This window comes from Lissotriton vulgaris, chromosome 4_1 (genome assembly GCF_964263255.1).
Source record: "Lissotriton vulgaris chromosome 4_1, aLisVul1.2, whole genome shotgun sequence".
NCBI classification, from domain to species: domain Eukaryota; kingdom Metazoa; phylum Chordata; class Amphibia; order Caudata; family Salamandridae; genus Lissotriton; species Lissotriton vulgaris.
Window position 1 is genome coordinate 2,072,223,180 of NC_141691.1, and position 22,905 is coordinate 2,072,246,084.

General features: G+C 45.5%; 1 protein-coding gene across 4 annotated transcripts in view; it reads right to left on the reverse strand.

Moving 5' to 3' along the window:
- The window catches only part of SLC52A2 (solute carrier family 52 member 2), a 155,889-nt gene that overhangs the window by 18,472 nt on the left and 114,512 nt on the right, over positions 1 to 22,905 (reverse strand). For all 4 annotated transcript variants that reach the window (XM_086966501.1, XM_086966502.1, XM_086966504.1 and 1 more), the window contains exon 5: positions 9,786 to 9,909. In XM_086966501.1, the coding sequence (XP_086822627.1) occupies positions 9,786 to 9,909 (124 nt within the window). The remainder of the gene's footprint in view (positions 1 to 9,785; positions 9,910 to 22,905) is intronic.

The following is a 22,905-nucleotide window of genomic DNA, read 5'->3' on the forward strand; positions in this document are numbered from 1 at the left end:
ATATCGCTGTGTTTGAGGGGTCCAGGGAGTCTGCACAGGACGTGATCCAATTGTTGAAATTCTTAATGGCTTAGGAGAGTCTGTTGCTGTGTTGAGATCAGTGGGTGTTGAGAGCGATGTTCCAGTTTTTTTCACTGATGGTGTTCCAGTTCTGTGTGCACCAGGACGGGGATACTGAACTTGACTAGGGTGAGGCCTGTCCAGGAGGCTGGGCTTGGCTCATTGACTTGGATGTTGTCAGAGGTAGTGAAAATAGAGTACAGGAAGTGTCAGGCGATGTGGGTAGGTCTCTTTACTCTTTGGGTGAGTTGATGACTGCTTCTCAGTTGAGGTCAGAATGGTCTTCCAGGTGGAAAGTCAGACCTCCTTGTAAGATGTTGATGGAGCAGGGGAAAGAATTTTTTTTGTGTGTACCCCTTGTAAAGTCAATATCCCTTAACATGTATTAACTGTGTGGAGCATGATAATTATTCAACAAAAAAGCATACACAGCAAAAAGGTACACGTGGGAAAATTAACTTGCTGATTTGCAAAAACGAATGCACTAATAACGTGAAGAAGTCATGCTAATATAGTGCAGTATTAGTTTAAAATTAAATAAAGGTATGTATGTATGCTTTTATTGAGTATTTGTGTGGCAAAACAAATAGAAATTGGTAAGTAAATGACACATATTTGTCGCTTTGGCTAGGTAACCTCCAACAGGGAAAATTAGAATGGCAGGAGGTAAACAGAAGGGCTAAAATTCTAAATCTAACGTCTGTTGTGTTTGTTTTCATATTAGTTCCCATTGAGGCCCGTGCAGCCTAGTTCGAAAATGGCTGCTTATGCGAGACTTCGAGAAGTATGGCTCTACGCATGCGCGACTGTACAAGAGATGCTTGAACAGCCTGTGCTCGGTGAAAAGATGTCAAGGTCAGCTTTGCCTGGGGCACCAAAGTTGCGCCAAAGGATGCTTGAATTTAAGAGCCTGGGAAACTTGCGTGCTGTAACTACATGCTGTATAAAAGATACAAGGACAAGATGACAGATTGCAAAATGGACAATTTTCATAGTGTGGGAATATGCGAAGATGACATAGCGAAAATGTAAAACTGGTTTGGACAAAGAGGACATGAGGTGATCTTCACCACCCCTCTGATGGACCAATGGGAAATGAGTATGGACCCTAAAAGTTTCAATTTGAGTTAGATAGCTAGGGAAAAAGGGTATAAAAGAGCCTGTACGAAAGAGGGGAAAAGGGTATAAAAGAGCCTGCACGAAAGAGGGAAAAAGGGTATAAAAGAGCCTGTACGAAAGAGGGAAAAAGTTGTTGGTTCCTGAACTTTACTGCGCACCACGACATGCTGTCGGACTGAACAGTTTTTGGTGCGGAAAGACTTTGAAATTTTGATGGGGCAAAGAATTGAATGTGGAGTCCTGATGGGAGGTAGACATCAAGGAGGTTAGAAAGACAGTCAGCTTGGGAACCTGTATCGTTTTAATCCTGTTTTCGTCTATGGCAATCTGGTAATATAATTTCTAAATTTCTATTTCTTGAATGAATGTACTAATAAATGCTAAAATTTTGATTTAAAATGTTATTTCTTTCCTGACTAAAAATTAGATAAAGGTTTTTCTATAAAAGTATATAAGTTATGTGTTCGTTTAAATAAAAGTCATGACAAGGTAGAAAATAAAGATGAATGGGAAATTTGTACTTGAGCTGGTCTTAATTTCCATCAACTAACTTCTACTAGCTGGTCCATCCCCCAAAACAGTGGGGTGCCTTGATGTTGTTATTTCTTATAAAATCTAGAGAAAGAGAAATAGTTTATATATGCATATGTACATAATGTATACAATTTAGATTTAGGTTAATAGGGTGCTCCGCTGTCCAGCAGCTCGCCTTCTGGTTTTCACTGATCCTAGGAAGAGTGTGGTGTGTGAATGTATTACTCACGGTTCTATGGGCCCCACCAATGAGTAAAATAAGTCAGCTCCTGGGTTAAGTGGGATGAGTTGGGAGGGTTGTTTGAGAGCCGTGCTGGATCAATGTAATTGCTAACATCAAGGGCAAATGGTGCGGGGAAGTTGGTGATTGTGTTGATGAAGTTGGTGCACGCTCCGGTCGTCTTTAGAGGAGTGTGCGTCTTTGGGTGAAGTTGGCTGTATTGTGGAGCCTGAATGACAGGTTTTCCTTGTTGGAGGATGATGTGCCGTGGAGGTAGAGCAGCTGATAAGAGTTCTTGTGGATGATGGTGATTCTACCTCCGCACTTGTGAAGTCGGTCTTGCCTGGCGGTCTTACGTAGCCGGAAGGCGATAGCTTTAACGATGTCAGATGAAAAGTAGGCCCGGAGCATTGCCATCTAGCAAGTCCCAGATCTCTGTGGCGGGATTGGTGAGCGAGCAGGTGCTGAGGATCGTGGAGTGTTGTGTGGGACATTGCAGGACTGTGTGAGAGATTGAGGTTTTGGGTGCTGTTGGTGTGTGTGCACAATGTGTGTTGCGTGTGGGTTAAATGCATGAAAACTTGCAGAAAGCACAGGAGAGCGCTTCCTTTGTGTGGCGAGGCAGAAGGAGGCTAGGGTTGAGGGCTCAGAGGGTTACAGCGGGGTAGCAGTGGGAGGACCAGGGTTCCTGAAGCGGTCCAGACAAAGACAGGCTTGACTTTGGCACACATGCGGCACGTCTGCACGGCAACAGTCAGTAAGAAGGTCCTGGGAGGAGGGCATCCTGTGCAGATGAATGGTGGAAATTCCAGTGGTCATTTCCTGTGCAGATGGATGCACCTGCTCCATCAGTAGCACAAAATGCAAAATTGTGTTTCGAGGAAGGCACAAGCGGTAACTGTACGACGCAGTTTTCGTCCTGGATTTATGCAGCTTTCTTTCATGAAGCTGCACATGCGAGGTGAGCTTGACCCTGAGCTGGTAAGGACGAACATAACACGCTTTTCACTCTTTCCATCCACCTGTCCTCACAGAGGAAAGGATACAGGGTCAGATCAGGCCTCGAAAAGTCTACTCACCCACTCGCAATTGCAAGGGAAATTTTATCAGGGCAAGCTATTTTTAGCACCTACCAGACCCATCTGGGAGGGAATTTGGGCTAGAAAGGAGCAGGTGTTCTGGTCATTCAGAAAGTGAACGAGCAATAAAGATGCTATTAAATCTTGTTTTTATCTTGGCACATTTACTGTCTGTTCAAGGACAGAGGTCAAATGTCAGTTTGCTTTTAACTAACTGCTGCTTAGAAGATGTCTATTTTTTTCTCTCACACATAACATTTAAATAAATAGCCTGTAAATGAATATTACAAATATTTCAAAATGTATCAGGAATTACTGAAGCATATTTGTTTTGTAATTTAGTAGTGTGATGCAAAAAGTTAACTAGGAGCAAAACAAACCAGAAAACTTTACTTGGTGATGTGCAAATGACACTTATTTGCAGAACCTATTTCCAAACATTATTGTTTGTACACAATATAGTTTTATCAGTAAAGCCTCATTTAATGAAGAAAATGGCAACTCAATGAATTAAAATATTTGCCCACAATCGCATCATTTGAAACCAGTTTATGGGTCAAGAGCATTACAAATAGGGCAATAGATTATTTAAGTCTCGAGACGTGCAGGTCTAGTCGAGCCGGACTGGCAAACTGCTCGGCAAGCCCCGATTTTTATGGTTTTTCGAGGCCTGCAGATGTTCTAACCTATTTAGAGGTAGTTAGCACTCCAATCCTAACTAGACTGCTTGAGACATCAAAATAGGTTTTTCTTATGTGTGAAGCCAAATTTTGGAGTCCGCAATCTTTTACGGACTCCTAAAATGGAACTCCGAATTGTTACTGTTACAATTAGCCTTTGGGGGTCTCACAGATTCTTTAATAAGAGATCAACTTGTGAGGTGCACAAATAATCCATGCATCCAGGAGAAACTATTGGCAAAGAATCCAGGGCTAAGAGAAGCTATTGAAATAGCTAAGTCAGTGGAACACACAGCAAAGTGCGTAAAAGAAATGAAACCAGATGAGGAGGTGGTGGCAACTATTAATGATGCAGAAGACAGGAATGATGTGTATAAGATGAGGTTTAAGGAGAATGCTAACACCAGGATAGATTACAGAGAGAAGGGTCCCAAGTGTTACCGGTGTGGCAGCAACAACCATTTTGCCACTTATTTTCAATGCCCAGCCAGGTATGTCACTTGTAAGAAATGCAATAGGAGGTTGCATTTTGCCAGGGTGTGTCGGGATGGAGAATTACACACAAGAGATCAGGATAGAAACACAGAAAAGGCCACAAGTAAAGAAGTGAAATGTATTGAACAAAAAATGGATACGTTTATTTTACAAGTAAAAGAGGTCAGCGACACAGTGAATTCTATTTATCCTAAATGTGATGTATTAATTGATGATGAACGTGTTGAAATGTTTGCAGATTCCTGTTCTCCGTTCACTTTACTCAATAAGGATGATTATGTCTCCATGGGCAAAAATAAGATTAGTGAGTTAAAAACCCCAGATATTTCTCCCACAGGATACAATAAGGGAAACATTCCCCTTTTAGGCATGAAGGATCTGCAGCTACAATTCAAGGATAGGAAAACCTATGGGACAGTATATGTTGTAAAGTCGGGGTCTAATCTTTTAGGATGGGTACATCAAAAGGAGTTGGGAATCATACTGGACCCCAATAGTGCTGAACAAGTTTTGCTCACAGAGAAGTTTCCGGAGGGTGAGAAGATTTGTGAAGAATTCAAACAGCTTTTCAAAGAGGAACTAGGATGTTTGCACAATTTTCAACATAGGATTAAATTAAAGCACAATGCAAAACCTGTGGTGCACAGCCTGCGCACAGTGCCTTTTAAACTGAAAGAGCCACTAGAAAATGAGCTGCGCAAGTTATGTGACTTGGATATAATCCAACCTAAAGACTGTTCAGAGTGGTTGGCTCCGATAGTAATCGCGGCCAAATCCAATGGTGAAGGGATCCGCCTCTGTGTGGACTTGCGCAGTCTAAATGACTATATCTGGGTAGAAAGACATCCCTTGCCAGTAATCAATGAAATGCTAAGCACCATGGGCCCGCAAGGTATTTCAGTGTGATAGATCTATCCATGGCGTACCAGATCGAACTACATCCAGATTCAAGGCCACTCAAGGCGTTCATTACACCTTTCGGAGCATTCATGTTCAAAAGGATGCCTTTTGGCCTTGCGTCAGCTGCGGCTATTTTCCAAAGAGCTATGCAGAAGATCCTGGCAGGTGTGGAACGCACAATGTGCTTCCAAGATGATATCTTGGTCTATGGGAAAAATTCAGAAGAACACAATGGTGTATTGAGGCAAGTCTTTAAAAGACTTATGGATGCCGGCCTGACAGTAAAGAAGGAAAAGTGCAAAATAAAAGTACAACAGGTTGAATACCTGGGCCATTCGATCTCGGAAGAAGGATTTAGACCAAAGAGCAGGTTGATCCGAGCAGTAAAGGAAGCTCCCAATCCAAGAAACAAAGAAGAGCTCAAGTCCTTTTTGGGGCTTATGGAATATATGTCAAAGTATGTGGACAATTTTGCTGCTAAGTGTGAACCCATGAGAGATTTTAAAGAAAAACAAGGAATTCGTGTGGAATGAGGAGCAAGAGGCTGTGGCGAATGCCTTAAAGGAGGACAATCAACTCCCCAGCCCTTGGAACATTTGACTCGTCAAAGAAAACTATTCTTGCAACTGATGCCTCAAACTATGGGTTGGGTGCCACTCTAGTCCAAAAAAATGGGAATGAGGAGAAAATTATTGCCTACGCGTCCAGGAGCCTCTCTCCACCCGAAAAGAACAATTCTGTAATCGAACGAGAAGCCTTGGCGTGTTTTTGGGAGGTCAGGCATTTTAAGTTTTTTCTATGGGGATTGAGGTTCACGATACGGACGGATCACAAGCCACTCACGTTTATATTCTCTGTGAAAGGCCTGGAGAATTGCACCCCGCGCATCAGCAGATGGATTCTAGGACTCGAACATTTCAATTTCAAGACTGAACATGTGCCGGGCAAGGAAAATACCATTGCAGATTTTCTCTCAAGATCACCCTTACCAGAGGAAGGAGTACCTGAGGAAGCTCTGGACAGTCCAATAATGATGATGGATTTTCCTGCCATCACGGAAAAAGAGTGGGAAGATGGTATGAAGGAGGACAAAGAGCTTAGTGTCTTCAAAGAGCATGTCAAGAAAGGATGGCCAAACAGGAAGAAAGATGTTGAAGCGGAAGTGGAAGAATTTTGGGAAATCAGAAATGAATTAAGTGTCATTAGAGGAAAAGTTTATCGCAACAATAGAGTGATACCTCCTAGGAAACTACGGAAGAGAGTCATTGACTTGGCGCATGAAGGCCACCTTGGGCGTAGTGCCACCAAGGCAAGAGTAAGAACAAATTTCTGGTTCCCAAAAATGGATGCCATGACTGAAGAAGTTGTAAAGGAGTGTGGTGCTTGTGCAAAAAGCGATAAGTCAAAAGTGATACACAAGTCTCCGTTGTCTCCAGTAAGTGTCCAGAACAAGCCCTGGAACAAGTTGGCAATGGACATCATTGGACCTATGCAGAATTTGGGTGTGCAAAAGAGATTCATGTTGGTTCTGATCGATTATACTTCACACTGGATCAAGCAAAAGTTTGTGCATAACATCACTACCAAATCGGTGATTCAATTCCTAAAAGAGGTGTTCTATGAGGAAGGTATACCTTCCACATTAATCACTGACAATGGTGTACAATTCACCTCTGAGGAAATGCAGGAATTTCTGAAAAATTCAGGCATAAAGCATGAAACCACAGCCCTGTATTGCCCGAAAGCCAATGGTCTGGTGGAGAGAGCAAACAGGGTCATTAAAGAAAATATCCAGCTAGCTGCCATCAATGGACACGACGTAGAAAACTCCTTGAGGGAATGTTTGTGGGCATATCACACGTCACCCAATAGAGTAACTGGGGTCTCACCTTACGTGGGAGGGAACCGTGTACTAAGTTTAATCCTAGTTGGTTAAATGGTGGTGATGTCAGGGAAGTAGATTGGGAGGAAGCAGGAGAGAAGGTCAGACAACATCAAACCAAGTATAAACAGTGGTATGATCAAAAACATGGAGTGAAGGTCCGAAAGTGGGAGGTGGGAGACATGGCGCAAGCTAGAAGGAACACCAAGTTGGGGACCACTCTCAGCAAGTTTCACTCTCCTAGTAAGATTGTTAAAGTGTTGAAAATGTGGTTCAGTTTGAAAATGGTCAATGGTGGAGTTTTGACAACATTGTAAATGTACAACCATAAACTGTTTGCTAGGTACTCCTGCTGTTCCCCCGCTGGCATACGTCCAGCCTACCAGTAGCACCTTTTCTTCCTGTTCTTTAGAGTTATTTGGTCCTCATTATAAGGAAGGGAGATGTGTTACAATTAGCCTTGTTGGTACAATCTGTCCACCCCAACCCCCTGCCCCTGTTGGATTCTCCCATCCTGAAGCTCCCCGTGGAATGTTGGTGTGCTCTCCAGTGAGGAGAGTGGATGGTCATTAAACAAGCATCTTTCTATCTTCTGAGTCCTGCCATTCTTCAGGAATTCCAACAGTTACCAAATCACAATTTGGAAGGGGCTTGTTGTGGGCATCCTTTCCAAATTGTGACACTCTAACGCAAGAGTGGATGTATTGTGCCCAGATTTCAGGTTGCAAACCATTGAAAAGTTATCGACTTTCAAAGTGGGATGCTAGCCTGTGCACACAAATGAAGGACTGTTCCTTTGCACTCGTTTGCCTTTGTGAACTGGGGTAACATTTTGGGGAGGAAATAGGGAGTTATCCAGGGGATTACTGCCACTTGTTTGCAGATTGATCGCAGTTAAAAGTGGGGCGAAGATTACTGCAGCCAGTTATTGGTCAATGCAACAAATTACTCACCCCTGTTAAATTTCATGGTATCAAACTTGACAAAATTTAGCAGGCGTAGGGGAGGCCAGGGTAAATATTGGGACATGCAAAATTAGGTGAAGTTTTGCGTTCTAATCTAGGACCCCGATTAATACTGTGACCTTATGCCCCAATACGGCTATAATCCATTCATACCCCTATAATGGCATAAATGATCAGAGCCATATTTCAGCGATATTTCTGAAACTCGCCTCTGCAGCTCATTACAGTAGATGACACAGCAGAATCCACTATCTTAGATTCCTAGATTACACTCAGAGTTCTTCAACAAGATAAAACTCAGCAACCTGGGAAAGCCCCGCTTGCTATGTTTTGATTAGTAATAGAACTCTAATGAGCACTGATAGACGATCACTTCCTAGTGACATCTTTATTGACGTCTTATGTCCAAAAACGTACGTCAAACAAAGGCACCTTTCAGGTATAAATATTACCAACGTTGCCTTAAGCAAACGCTGCTGCGACTACGCGAACGATGGTGTGGTGAATACAGGAGCAGAACAGCTGCCCCTTGCAGAGCCCAGCAGATGCAAGAAGCCCACGGACGCTGCCCCTCCTCCTCCTTGACGCGCAAAGAGAGACGCTGTCTTTTCTCTTCCCGAGAAAATCCAGCTCCGGCGTTTCCATCCTACTCTTGCAAGTGACTGGGATATCGAGTCCTGAGAGGAGATACAAGACCTCCAACATTCTATTCCAGAGGTATGGTGTTGACTAAACCCTTAGAGAGAATTCTTGAAGCAAACCTTGGCAAAACCAACTTAACTTAAACTGCTACTTACTTACTCCCTCCCAAGTATTAGGCTCAGGTCAGGTACCCTGGGGTAGGCGTAGTTAGAAGCACCAGTTGAGTACGTTAGCTAAATGTATATATGAATGTATATATTTTATTCATTTTAACCATTGTATGGCTAAGAAACCATATCAATGCTTTTACAGTATTATTTTGCAATCCTCATTTTACTGTACGCCCTTTTTATAATAACAAGTCTTGCAATTGTGGAAATTCATATCTCTTGCATGAGAAGAAAGACTGTTCAATAAATAATACCTTTTATTGAAAACGCCCGTCTCTCTATTCTCTGCATCTTGGTGAAAGTAATCTGCACAACTGACTGAGTAAAATAACGGTCTATTGTTTCACACAACTCTAGAGATTGACTCTTATTCTAAGGAGCAAAGTTGTCATGTTTATGCGGTTGTTGGAAAACTGAATCCCTTCTTGTCTGTACCAGGTAAGCTGATCACTTCCTATTCAGTCAAGAAAGTTTCCAGTGACCTCTGAGCTAGTTGGTAAGAAACCCAATTAAGTTTGCATAGTCAGTAGAGACCTGGAAGACCGCACTTCTACGTCTATACTACTGTTTATGTTATTCCAATGCGCAGGGCCTATAGGGAAAATAGGAACTACACTACAGAAGAAAGTACCAAAATCTGTACATTTCACCTCCTTTTTAGGGCAAACTGAAGATAGTCATTACATTTAGCGATTCTATGTAGCAGGTGTGCACAATTAGGTATTGGTTCGCTTTACAACAAAGCACGGATTAGAGCAAATGAAGCAGAAAACAAGCTAAAACAGTGTGTGTTTGGCTAATCTCTCTGTCATTGGGTGCTGTCAGGTGATAGGCGAGTGGTGACGCCGATTCTGGCATTGCATAACAGCCTGCAAGTAAGATAAGTCCGCACAGGATGGCACAGGAGCCCTGTGTCTTGCAGAGCAGCACCTATCAATCTCTTAACGTCGGTTAATTGCGACTCACCATGTTGTATATGTGGCCATAAGTACAAGACACAAGGAGCCTAGGTTGAGGAGTGAGGAGCAGTGGTACTTACCACCAGGGCCACCCCAGCAGTGCTGCCCACCAGGGGCGGACAGGGGCTCAGCACTGCCAGCGCCATTAGGTAGGTGCCAAATAGGATGCCCAGACCTGTGATGAGGCCAAGTCCCAACGACGACCTGTGGAGGGAAAGAGAGAGAGATGGAGGTCAGGCATGAGCCAGCAGATGGCACCGCGGGGTGGTACATCCACCCCAGTATTCATTGCATCTTGTGGTAACATCCTGCCGGTACCAAACAACTATGAGCTGATCCCCCCTTAAAATGGAGAATAGATACAAGGATCCACGTTTACCAGGCAGAATATTGCAGGGTATTCTCTTTTCCACTGGGATTAAAATGAGGACACTTCACCGACTGCCGCGCATTGTCCAGAGCCCATATACTAAATACACAAACCAGGCTTTACTCCAATTCCTGGCTCTTCCAAAAAGCATCTTGAATGTTGCCTTGTTGTGGTCTAGGCTCCTCCCTTTACTTATTCCCCATTTCAGTGAATTTTAGGCAACCTTGCCTATCTGCAAACCATCTAAATTATTTTCTTCCAGTAATTTTTATTCTGCCCTGCTGTCCGCTGTCTGACAAGGACTCCTTTTAGATCAACATGTTTCTTGTACCTATGCATTTGTTGCTGTAAAAGTAAGGAACATTTTACTTATCCTGTAACCATCAGTTCGCAGCTTGTATTGCTGTAGATTCACATGATTTGCCATCTTTTGCAAGTTGTTTATCTTCAAAGTCATAGGTTTTCTTGTTACTCCTCCCTTTGCCCACAATGCACCAGGACAAAGACTCCACCTCAGATTGCTTTTTGCCCAGCGAGTGAGTAATGACAGTGGAGCATAGTAAAGCTAAGAAGGAATGTATGTGCTGCTCATTGAAAAGGGACAGAAAGTGGAAATTTGAAGATCAGTGCTGGCATCTGTAAATGTGGGAGGGTGAATGTGAATCTATGGGAGGGTGAATGTGAATCTACAGCACTATAAGCTATTTTCAGTGTCAGTGTCACATGTTCCGTTCATAGCATCTGTTGCTGTGGATACTTTGCATAGACTTTAAAGTAGTTGCTCTTGCAAGCAGTGGCTAGTGTGCAGATGTTTGAAACAGAGTTTTCAAAACTGTTCAGCCAACTAAAATCTCTTGTTGGCAGCCCTGAATGTGCACAGAGTAGTCAAGAGTAAACGTGTGTGGCGCTGACCAAGTAGAAGCTGTACACAGCCACAGGAATGTTTCCTAAGAGGGCCATCGGACATGCCTTCTTTCATACGGAATGTGCTCAAGGCACTTCATGTAATGTGAGTTTAGCCATAGCATGTTTGAATGCATCTAACAATCCATCTGGTGATACTACCCTTAGATCAGGACTCCCTGCAGGAGGTTTTGTAAAAGTGACAAAGACTTTGTCCTAAGTAGAGATTCAGCTCTGCCAGTGTCGTACACAAATGCCCTCTTGACATCACGTGTGTGCAAACCCCGTTCATTCACAGTGTCTGGGTCTGGAAAGAGAAGAGGCAGTTCCATTTTCTGAGTCACATGAAAGGGAGACATGACTTTTGAAAGGCATTTCTGGCTTCTTCTTAAAACCACTCCGTTAGTCATGTGATCCTCCACAGTTAGTGCTGGATATTCCAGAGAAACGCTGTTGGATTGGTAGGCAGAAGGGCCAGCTTGCAAAGGTCAATGTGTGGGCTGATAGTCTTTTTGGAAAAAAAAGCCCACGCACACACACTTGTCCTTTCAAGCTGTCTGACTGTCAGTGCAAGACTGCCCGACACGCCAGTCCAACACTGCTGAGGGGGTGATAGCAACAAGAAAGGCTATCACAAGAATGCATCAGCTAGACAGGAAGCCCCATCAGTATTGTTAAACTATGTTTAAGTTCCAGACTGGCACTGGTGGAGTTCCTGGAGAAATCACTGTCTTAAGGCCTTCTATGAAGCATTTGACTGCAGGTATTTTAAAGAGAGACAGGTGTTCTGTTTTGAATTTACTCTGCCACTGCAGCTAACTAAATATAAGCAAATTAAGATGTTCGCCGTGTGCTACACGGATGCATTAATGGGGTCTCTCCGTTTACCTAAACACTAATGTACAAACCTATTCCACTTTGCTGCGTAGCACGCATGCGCAGTAAGTTTAAGTGCCCACGCAGGATTTGCATACACTTTTCTGGAATTTTAAGTTACCCAAACTCAAAGACATGTCAGAATTCCCATTCAGAGGGCCATGGGAGATTTTGGGTTACTGGGTCCAACCGTAGGGGTTGAGGCATTTAACTCCTGATGTACCAGTCCCCAAACTACAATTGATCCTGTGCAACTGGCCAAGTACCCCCTCAGCACTTGATTCTAAGGAATAGCATTGTCCCAAGGCTCCCTGCGGGGGGAGGTGGTTACAGGGGGTCAACACAGGCTCACAACTTAAAATATGCCCACCAGGAGCAGCAATAAATTGCTGTCCAGCCAAATACTGACTTTTATAATAAAATAGGTTATTTTAACACCAACAACAAAAAGGTAAGTACGACATTCACAAATAAATACACAGTGCCCCCTGAGGTCAAGGCTCATCTGGGGTAAGCCCTACTACTCCGAGTCTCAGGAGTCCCCCCCCCCCAACTCTGTATTAAAGTCAAGAGTATTTCAGCTCTGCAGAGCTGTTACGTAAGCAACTTCCCTGAAATCAGTCTTACTCGCATCTGTAGGGTTGGACTGACTGGGTTTCCTGAGCTCGCCCCCATCTGCGGGCGTCTACATGGCAGAAGCAAGTTCTAGTGAATTAACGACATGCGGCCCAGGTGGGCTGCACTTATTGATTCCAGAGTTCCTCAAAACCCACAGGCACAGGAGGTTCCTTGAAGACCTCCTGGCAAGGTAAGTCTTTGGTCTGTCCCACAGAGGTGGAAATGTAGTGTGAAGTACCTGATGCTGGGCCTGCATCCTGGTGTAGATGCGTCATCCATACACTGGCGATGCTCCTGGTTAGGTCACACTTCTTCATAGTTCTGGTGAGCCCCTCTGGCATATGGGGGCACTAGCGCCCTGATTCACAAAGGTAAACAAACTGAAGTCTAAGTTTACTACTAAAGCAGTAAACTGTGGCTTAAGTCTACATGTACTAAAGTCTGTTTAGTACTTTTTGGTACTCACAAAGATAAGTTACTACTAGGAACTTAGAATTAAGTATTTACTACCGTAGTCTAAGTTTACTACTAAAGCAGTAAACTGTGGCTTAAGTCTACATGTACTAAAGTCTGTTTAGTACTTTTTGGTACTCACAAAGATAAGTTACTACTAGGAACTTAGAATTAAGTATTTACTACCGTAGTCTAAGTTTACTACTAAAGCAGTAAACTGTGGCTTAAGTCTACATGTACTAAAGTCTGTTTAGTACTTTTTGGTACTCTCAAAGATAAGTTACTACTAGGAACTTAGAATTAAGTATTTACTACCGTAGTCTAAGTTTACTACTAAAGCAGTAAACTGTGGCTTAAGTCTACATGTACTAAAGTCTGTTTAGTACTTTTTGGTACTCTCAAAGATAAGTTACTACTAGGAACTTAGAATTAAGTATTTACTACCGTAGTCTAAGTTTACTACTAAAGCAGTAAACTGTGGCTTAAGTCTACATGTACTAAAGTCTGTTTAGTACTTTTTGGTACTCACAAAGATAAGTTACTACTAGGAACTTAGAATTAAGTATTTACTACCGTAGTCTAAGTTTACTACTAAAGCAGTAAACTGTGGCTTAAGTCTACATGTACTAAAGTCTGTTTAGTACTTTTTGGTACTCTCAAAGATAAGTTACTACTAGGAACTTAGAATTAAGTATTTACTACCGTAGTCTAAATTTACTACTTTTTAGTATTCACAATGGTAAGTTACTACTAGTAACTTTACTAGAAGTAAACTTACTAGTTGTACAGTTACTACTAGAAAAAATTATTAGAAGTAAAGGTACTAGTAGTAACTTACATTTGTGAATACCAAAAAGCAGTAAACTGTGGCTTAAGTCTACATGTACTAAAGTCTGTTTAGCACTATTTGGTACTCACAAAGATTAGTTACTAGTAGTAACTTTACTACTAGAAACTTTACTACTAGAAACCTTACTAGTATTAAAGTCAGTAGTAATAACCTACCTTTGTGAATACCAAAAAGTACTGAACTTAGACTTGCGTCTATGTTTACTACTTAAATCTAAGTTTAATACTTTTTGGTATTCACAAAGGTAAGATACTACTAGTAACTTTATTACTAGTAAATTAACTAGTAGTAAAGTTACCACTAGTAAAGTTACTAGTAGTAACTTACCTTTGTGAATACCAAAAAGTAGTATACTTACACTTAAGTCGAAGTTTACCTTTGTGAATCAGGCTCCAGGTCTATTGTACAAGGGCACGGACTTGATCGGTATGCCTGCACGGCGGCCACTCCTGCCATATGGTGTTGCTGGCTCTCGACCACGCAAGGGTTATGGCCTAATCCGCATGGCAATCCGTTTACGGCTGCCTCTTCCTAGCATATGTGGTTGCAGATGCCTCAATATACACTGATTCCGGCCCAACTGATACAGCACCAATTACACTTCACTTTGCGGCAGCCCCTGCTGGCAGACGGGGCTACTGACGCCTCACTGCCCACTGATTGTGGCTCGATCGGTACAGAGATAACCACAGCTTATTTTTCGGCAGCCATCCTCTGGCATTTTGAGGTCGCCCACTTTGTCCTACTCACGGGCAATGACCCGATCAGAGCACCAGCCGTTTCCCCAGTCCTCACTTAGGGAACCCGCTTGACTACAATCCCCAATGGACACAGCCCACTGCCTCCAACGCTCTCCTCTTCTTCACAGAGCACACCAAGCAGGCAGGCACTGGTGCGCAAGGCTCCAAGACAGGGGACCTTGGATTCCCTGGGTATTGTCCCCTCACTCAGCAGGGAGACTAGCAGGCCTTGGCCACAAGTCCTGGTCAGACAGCAGTCACTCAGAGTGGCAACTCCTCCTCTTCACACAGTTCGACTGGGTGCTTGACAGTTGACAACTTTTGGAGTGTCAACCTCCACTTCTTATAGTCTACTCCCAGACACCAAATATGATTTAGAGTCTGAGTCCTTGAAGTTTATGTCGGGGGTCTGCTTTCTTTAAGTACCCACTCCTCTACCCTCTTTTCCCCTTGCAGTAGCATCTCCACATCTGATAGCCTCACAGCACAAGCCATGCCATGGAGGTGTCTAGGGTTCACTTCTGGTTGTCACACACAGTGATTGCGTATCAAAAAGATAGCCCAGGCCCTCCGCCCAAATCTTTATGATTCTCTAATCAGCCCCATTTCCTTCCTGAGATTGGCCCAGCCCTCTTCCTTGGGATCCATCACTTAATCAAAGAGCATCCTTTGATGTGTACTGGGGAAGCCTGGCTCTACCTTCTCCGGAGTGTCCCACCCAGCGAACAGAAAAGCAGCAATCCACAAATCTTTCTAGGGGGATTCCTCTACCTCCACTACTCCGGCTTCACCATGCAGCCTAGGGTCTCCCTAAATGGAACAGAGACCTCTATGTATTGTACCATTTACAGGCCCACATACACACAAGTACATGCATTTAACATACATGTAATACACAACACTATCCTTTTTGTACTGTACCACTCAAGCACACATACACCCAAGCACATGCATTTAACATGCACGCACTGCACAGCACTACAGACTACCTGTATTTTACCCTTCCCAGGCACACATACATCAAGTGCAGGAAGACCACTCATGAGCTGCGCAATACTTCAAAACAAACCGATTTAAGCCAAGAGTGAGTTAAGCACACAGCAGTGGAACGTTGAATGAGTGAACCTGTAACACTGGTTAAACAAGCATTTGCAATGCAATAGGTCTCGCCTTTGTGAAAGTTTGAGCTATTGTCATTGTAAATGACAATGCCTTTCGTTTATGTGTTTTGAAAACCTGTAAGCGATCCGTAAACATGCACTTTGTACTAATAGCTGGCAGACTGTTAGTACAAAGTGTGTGTTTAAGCACCGCTTGCAGGTTTTCAAAACACATAAATAAAAGGCATTGTCATTTACAATGTCAATAACTCAAACTCTCGCAAAGGCGAGACCTATTGCATTGCAAATGCTTGTTGTTTTTGTGTGATTGCTACCTATTCTTTTTATTTTACTTTTTCAACTTTCCCATTTGTATCCGTAATGTGTAAGTTGGTAAATTTCCTCATGTATCGTACTTGGTTCTATTGTGAAGAGCTCTGACTTTTTTGGGTATAGTCCACGCTATATAAAAATGCATTAAATAAATAAATAAATAAATCTTTCTACATCTGTCCCTTTCCCAGAGGTCACACTACCTCTGTCCCTTCACGCCAGCGCTACCTCTGTCCCCTTTTCACTCCATTACTAGGTCTGTCCGTTCTTTGGTTCAGCACAAAAACCCTGTTCCTTCACCCGGCAATAGCCGCTTCCTTTCCTCTCTCAAGTACAAACTCTGTCCCTTCTCGCCTACACCAGCTGTGACCCTTTTTAAATCCAGCACTTTATCTGTCTCTTCACAATTGCACTAGCTCTGTCCCTCTTCACTCCCGCACTAACTCTGTCCCCTCCCCCTGCACTAGCTCTGCCCATGTTTGACTCCAGCACTAGCTCTGTAGCTTCCCTCTGCACTAGCTCTGTCCATTTTTAATTCCATCACTAACTCTGTCCCTTTTTCACTCCAGCATCAGCTCTGTCCCTTCACACCTGCACCAACTCGGCCCCTTCAGACCTGCACTCGCTCCGTCCCTTTTTTCACACCTGCACTAGCTCTGCCCATTCACTCCTACACTAGCTCTGTCTCTTCACACCTGCACTCAACCAGCTTTGTCCTTTCCCTTGCTCACTATCTCTGTCTTCCCTTCGCTCCACCATTAGCTCTTCCCCGTCTTCAATACTGTATTAGCTCCGCCCCTTATCACTCTCGAACGCACTCTGTCCCTTTCACCCCAGCACTAGCACTGTCCCTCCATCCAGGAATACCTCTGCCCTTTCTTCACTCTAGCACAAAGCTCTCTCCCTTCCCTCATGCACCAGCAGAGTCGCTCCAGTGCTCTGTCCTTTCACTCCTGCAGTAGCTGTCCCTTTACCCCAGGGCTGCCTCGGTCTCCTCTTCACTCCTCTTATGTTGTTGTCCCTTCGTCACCTCAGCACAAAATATCTGTCCCTTCATCTGTCTCTTTACTCCACTAATACTTCTGTCCCTTAGCTTCTGCACTCCTACCTTCGCATCCGCGCTTCCTTCGCTATCACACGCTGACCTTGGCCTGATGTGATCTTCCATCCTTGTCTTGCTGTGTCTGGGGGGGGTCAGGGGTTCTTCTCACCCCACCTCTGTCCATGGTGTACACATCGCGAGCCCGGAGCAGATGTTCTAATGAGATGAGTTGGGACATTTGCTGTGTATCAGAGGTTTGGACTGAGTCCATGGGACATGTCGGCCTGCACGTGATCACTTGGGGACAAGGAGAGAGACAGACCCCTTGCTTCACAATCTTTCATATGACTCAGACATCCTGGCCAGGTGGAGCTCACCTGGGGGTGGCCTCAACGGTGGGCATTGCTCAGAAGGGTCAGAGGTCAAGACCTAATGAATCCAACGCAGAGCCTCCTCATCATGTGAGTCAGGGCGCTTTGCTGTTAGGTCATCTGTAAAACGAAGGCCTTGTTAGCATGCCCCCTGACCCGTTCTAAATCCCACCTCGCTTCGGGTTTCCAGATTCTGCTAAGATTTTGTAGACATTTTATAAATCCGAAAAAAACCAGGCTGACCCTCGAGTTTCTTCAAGTTCCCGCCGGGCTGCCTGCGACGACCCGGAAGCGGTTGGGCAGCCGGCCAATCGCAGCCCGGCCCCAACCGGAAGTCCCGCCCCCATCGCGGCGCGAGAGAAAAGCCACTGTCCGAGGAGCCCCGAGGGCTCCTGGTCGAGTCCCGGTCCCGAGATGGGGGACCGGGTGAAGAGCGGCCGGGCGCATGGGGAAGGCGGGGCTTTCATGTGGTGAGAGAGCCCCGCAAAGCGCTACCGCCGCCCGAGAGCCAGAACCGCCGCCGAGCACCGCCAGAACAGGTGAGTGTGTTGAGGGAGAGGAGGGGTGAGTGGGGGTGGGGTGTGCGCGTGCGTCTGTTGTAGTGTGTCTGTGCGTGCGTGTGTCTGCGCGTGTGTCTGTTTAAGGGGGGGGTGCGTGTGTGTGTGTATGCAGTGTGTGTATGTGCGCATGCGTGCGTGAGCCTTTCTTTAAGGGGGGTGCGTGTGTGTGTATGCAGTGTGTGTATGTGCACATGCGTGCGGGAGCCTTTCTGTGCATGGGAATATCCGGCACGGCGACGCGACGTGCGCGCTCACGAGCTACAATCTCCAGGAGGACAAGCTCGTCACAGTCTGCAGTCCACATTCCCCGGAAAGTGACAAAATTAGTTGTCTCCCTAGACAGCAAAGCTTCGCTTTGCTTTCGTTTAGGCGAGACCTAAAAAGACCCGTTTGCTCCTACTGATTACTACACGTTATCCTGCCACCACCATGCTCGTGCTACTTAGCTCTTAGTAAAGGCAGCAGCTTTTCACCACTTTGAGGGTAGTGCTTTGGGCACACCTCCCGGTCCAACAAGACCACAATTTGTGAGATAGACATATGTAATGGTGCAATAGTATGATCCTTGTTTGCCTTTGACAACAAAAATCAGCATTAGGGATCCAGATATCAGTACACTTGGGGCACACTGGGCAGGGGTGCATGTCCATTACCATGCGGAGGACTTTTCCATTTGATTACCTCAAGTGGCAGATTCCAAGCTGCAGCTGCCTGGGGCCTGAGTGTCAAAGCTAGCCCTGATGCTGAGTCAACAGGTTTGCTCTCGGCACAAGCTTCTTGCGAGGATATATCAATATTTCTAACAGCACGGAGCATGAGGGCTGTCTCGCCACCAGAATGAGGGCCATGGGGATATGCCTCATTTTCCTCAACATCTGTGGGATCAGAGGCAGTGGAGGAAAAGTCTGAGCAAATATTCCAGACCAGTTCATACACAGTGCATTGCAGTGTGGGTAACTGGAGGAGAAGCCTTGGCATTTTATGCAGTGGCAAACAGGTTCATTGTGGGAGTGCCATATTGGCGAAAGAATCTTTGCAGCACTTGGGGATTCACCTCCTATTTAAAGACTTGTTGATGCATCTTGCGTCGTCATTTCTACCCCTGACAGATGCTCCACAAGGCCCAGTGCCAAATGGTTTGGACTGGAGCTCACAGCTGGGGCGAGTGAGCTGCCCCTGCTTCTAGATGTAGTTTATCGCAGTCATGTTGTTCACTTTCATGAGGAGTGTTTTACCTTGAAAGAGCCTATAAAAGGTTCTGAATGCTTGCCTGAAGGTCATTAGTTCAAGATAACTCATATGACAATTTTGTGACATGCAGGAACCTGAACTGTCATGTGGTTGAGATGGGCTCCCCCCTGCCATAGGTGAAACGTTCCGGATAATGATCCCCTGCTGTCTCGGGTCAAGAAAAGGATAGCCCAGCAATACGTTTGTCAATCCACCATAGACGAGTGTGCTGGCTCCTGCACTAACACTATATAATCCCACTGTCCTATTGACCCTCTGCTTCTGACCACTGCCATGCTAAGTACGCCATCTTGAGTGCGGCACTATCCTTATGCATGAAGGCATAATCTCAACAGCTTCATTACCATCCTTACTGTGAGAGGACGTGGTGTCTGAAAACTTGGCAGTAACCTTTTGAATACCATCACCCTCTCCTGGTTTAGGTAGGCTTTCCCCGTGACAGCATTTAGCAAATGCTGATTCTTCTGTGGCTCGAGGTGCGAATGTTGTGCTTTGACTGTGAACCCCAGCTTGTGTAACAGTGGTGCTGCAGTCTGAGTTTGTGCAAGGCTTGGATGGTGTTTCTGTTCATGTACAACCGCTAGAGAAATGGTAAAACCCCTTGAGGCTTTGAACTAGCAATGTTCTCCGCTTACCACAAAGCGCAGGTACTGGTGATCTGCTGGATGTAGGGGGACTTGAAAGTGGACGTCACTGAGATCGAGGGTCATCATACGATCCCCTGTGCAGAGCAGTGGGGTGACGTCCTGCAGGGTGGCCTCAAAATTTAGGTTACACCACAGAGTTCCCTCTCTTTTGGAGCTCATGAAGTATGGCTCCTTCGACCCTCTGGGGAAGGGGAAACAGCTCAATAAAACCTTTGGAAAGGAGCGCTTGCACTTCTTTCCATTACACTCGAGTCTGATTTTGGCATCAAGGCCTGTTTAGGAGAAGAAGTTGGGGTGGGTCTCGGAGTCAACTTCGAGGCCGACTCTGGCTCCAAGGGTTGCTTCTCGGACACATGGGGTTGAGCTGGCATGGGTGGATGCTTAGGTTTAGTGCCTTTGGTAAGAGGTTTTCCTGGAACCGAGGGTAATCTCTTGGTGTCATTAAGTCTCAGAACCTGAAACCGGACCCAGCAGTCGGGCCTCTTGTAGCTCACTTCAGAAGCGGATGCCAGACTATTGGCAACTTTGATTGGCCTCAAGAGAAGGGCAGCTTTTAAGGTCGATTCTCTGGGAAACTTTCCTCAAATGAGAGTGGTTGAGTGCAAGTTCTAGGATCAGATTTTATTCTGGTTCCTGTGGTCTGGCGCAAAGCCAGTTTTCTCTGCATCTGAAGCATCCGAACACAGAGCATCTGGCCTTTGTTCTAAATGCGCCACGTGGATACCTGAAAGCCCAGATCTTCTCCTTCAGAGCTGGTGATGTTCTTGAGTCTAAAAAGGCTCTGCGGTTTGGGTGAGTTTAGACGCTGCATCTTGTGATGGGCCCAGTTGGTAGCAGGTTATTATTTGCACTTAAAGGGTTTACATACCAAGCGGGTAAACTCCCTGCGCTCAGGAAAAAAAAACACAAGTTACATACTCAATGTTGGCAAGACTAGGGGAATTTAGAATTGCATTTAAGGGCAGAATTGGAAGGGTGTTTTCTCCCTTATATCTTCCCCAAACCGTGATCCTCAATTTAAACTGATAGAGAAAGTTGCATCAACGCCACTCAAGGGCAAGTCATACATGTTGCTGCTGCATTCTTCCACTGCTAGTGTCAAATCCTGGACTACAGGCCTTGAAGATCTAAAAGAACACGTAGGTCCCAGAGCTGGCACTGGGAAGTCCGAGCAGGATGGAGGCAAAAACATAAATCTTAGGTGCAGTCCTTGTCCTCATGCATTGTGGACTAAGGGAGAAGCCACAAGGCCTCGTAACTCATAACGTCTTCAAAGAAAAAACTATTTGCTAATATCTGCATCTAATACAAGATGGTGGGACTACGCAAAGCATGTGTATCCACTGCAACAGATGCTAACAACCAGTGTCTTTTATTCATACCCACAGATGAAGAGTCAAACTCAGACCCTCTAATAACCAGGTAATGGTTCGTGGTTGGGGGAGATTAACATGGGACAAGAACAGACCTTTGGAAGAACACTACACAATTAGGGGAGACCTGAGGATAAACACAGCAAACCAAGGCCAGATCTGGGAATCAATGCAATAAAATGTAGGGTAAAATGGAGAGCAGCACAGCGAGGGGAGACCTGGGGATCAACACGACATAGTGGGTGAAGACCCGATGAACAATGCAACGAGGAGAGACCTCCGGGAACATGCCATGACAAGAGGAGACTTGTAAATCGACACAACACGAGAGGTGACTTGGGAATCAACACGACAAAATGAAGGGTGACCTGGGAATCAAAAAGGAATGGTAAGGGTGCTCACACGGCACAGCAAGGGGAGACATGGGAATCAACACAGCACAGTGTGGGGAGACCTGAGGAGCAACACACCACAGCGAGGGGAGACCTAGGGATCAACACACCACAGCGAGGGGAGACCTGGGGAACAACATGGCACAGCGAGGGGAGACCTGGGGATCAACACGGCACAGCGAGGGGAGACCTGGGGATCAACAATGCACAGCGAGGGGAGACCTGGGGATCAACACGGCACAGCGAGGAGAGACCTGGGGATCAACACGGCACAGCGAGGAGAGACCTGGAGATCAACACGGCACAGCGAGGGCAGACCTGGGGATCAACACGGCACAGCGAGGGCAGACCTGGGGGATCAACACGGCACAGCGAGGGGAGAAGTAGGGGATTACCATGGCGAAATGAAATGACACACCAGGATCAACACAGCACATTCGGGTGCTCACACGGCACAGCAAGGGGAGACATGGGAATCAACAGCACAGTGTGGGGAGACCTGAGGAGCAACACACCACAGCGAGGGGAGACCTAGGAGACCTCTGTACAAAGAGGGGTGGTCTGGGGAATTAAAAGGGCACAATGAGGTTGCCATCTGGGATGAATACAGCATAACAAAGGGAGACGTAGGGATCAGCATGACACAATGGGATCCACTGACACAATGAGGTGAGACCTGGTGATCAACAGCACAACGTGGTGTGACCTGGTACTCAACGCTGCACAATGAGGGGGACTTGGGATTTGGAGATCAGCACAGCGCAATGGAGGTGCAGGGGGAGGGATCTGTGCATTAACATCAAACAAAGATGTTAAACCTAGGTTTCATCATGGCACAAAGTGGGGTGACCTGGTACACCTGTAATATCAATGCAGCACACGCAGGGGAGATCTGGGGGAGAAACAGGGTACAAGTAGGGCATACCTGGCATCAAAGTGCAAAGCGATGTAAGACATGAGGATCGACACGGTCTATGAATCAACACAGCACACCAAGCGGAGACTTTAGGAATTGCACAGCACTACAGGGGGAGATTTGTCGACAACACAAAATAAAGGGAGAAGGCCTGGGGATCAACAGGAAACAGAGAGGAGGCCCGGTGATGAACAGTACGATGAGGGGTGACCTGGAGGTCGACACAGCACAACACAGGCCAATCAGGGGAATTAAGAGGGCACAAAGAGGTAACTGGAGATCAATAGAACAATATGAGGGGTGATATGGGAATCAACACAGCCAGGGGGTGGAGACCTGGTAGATCAACAGCACACAGAGGGGTCACCTGGGAATCAGCACAGCACAAAGACATAGAGCAGGGAT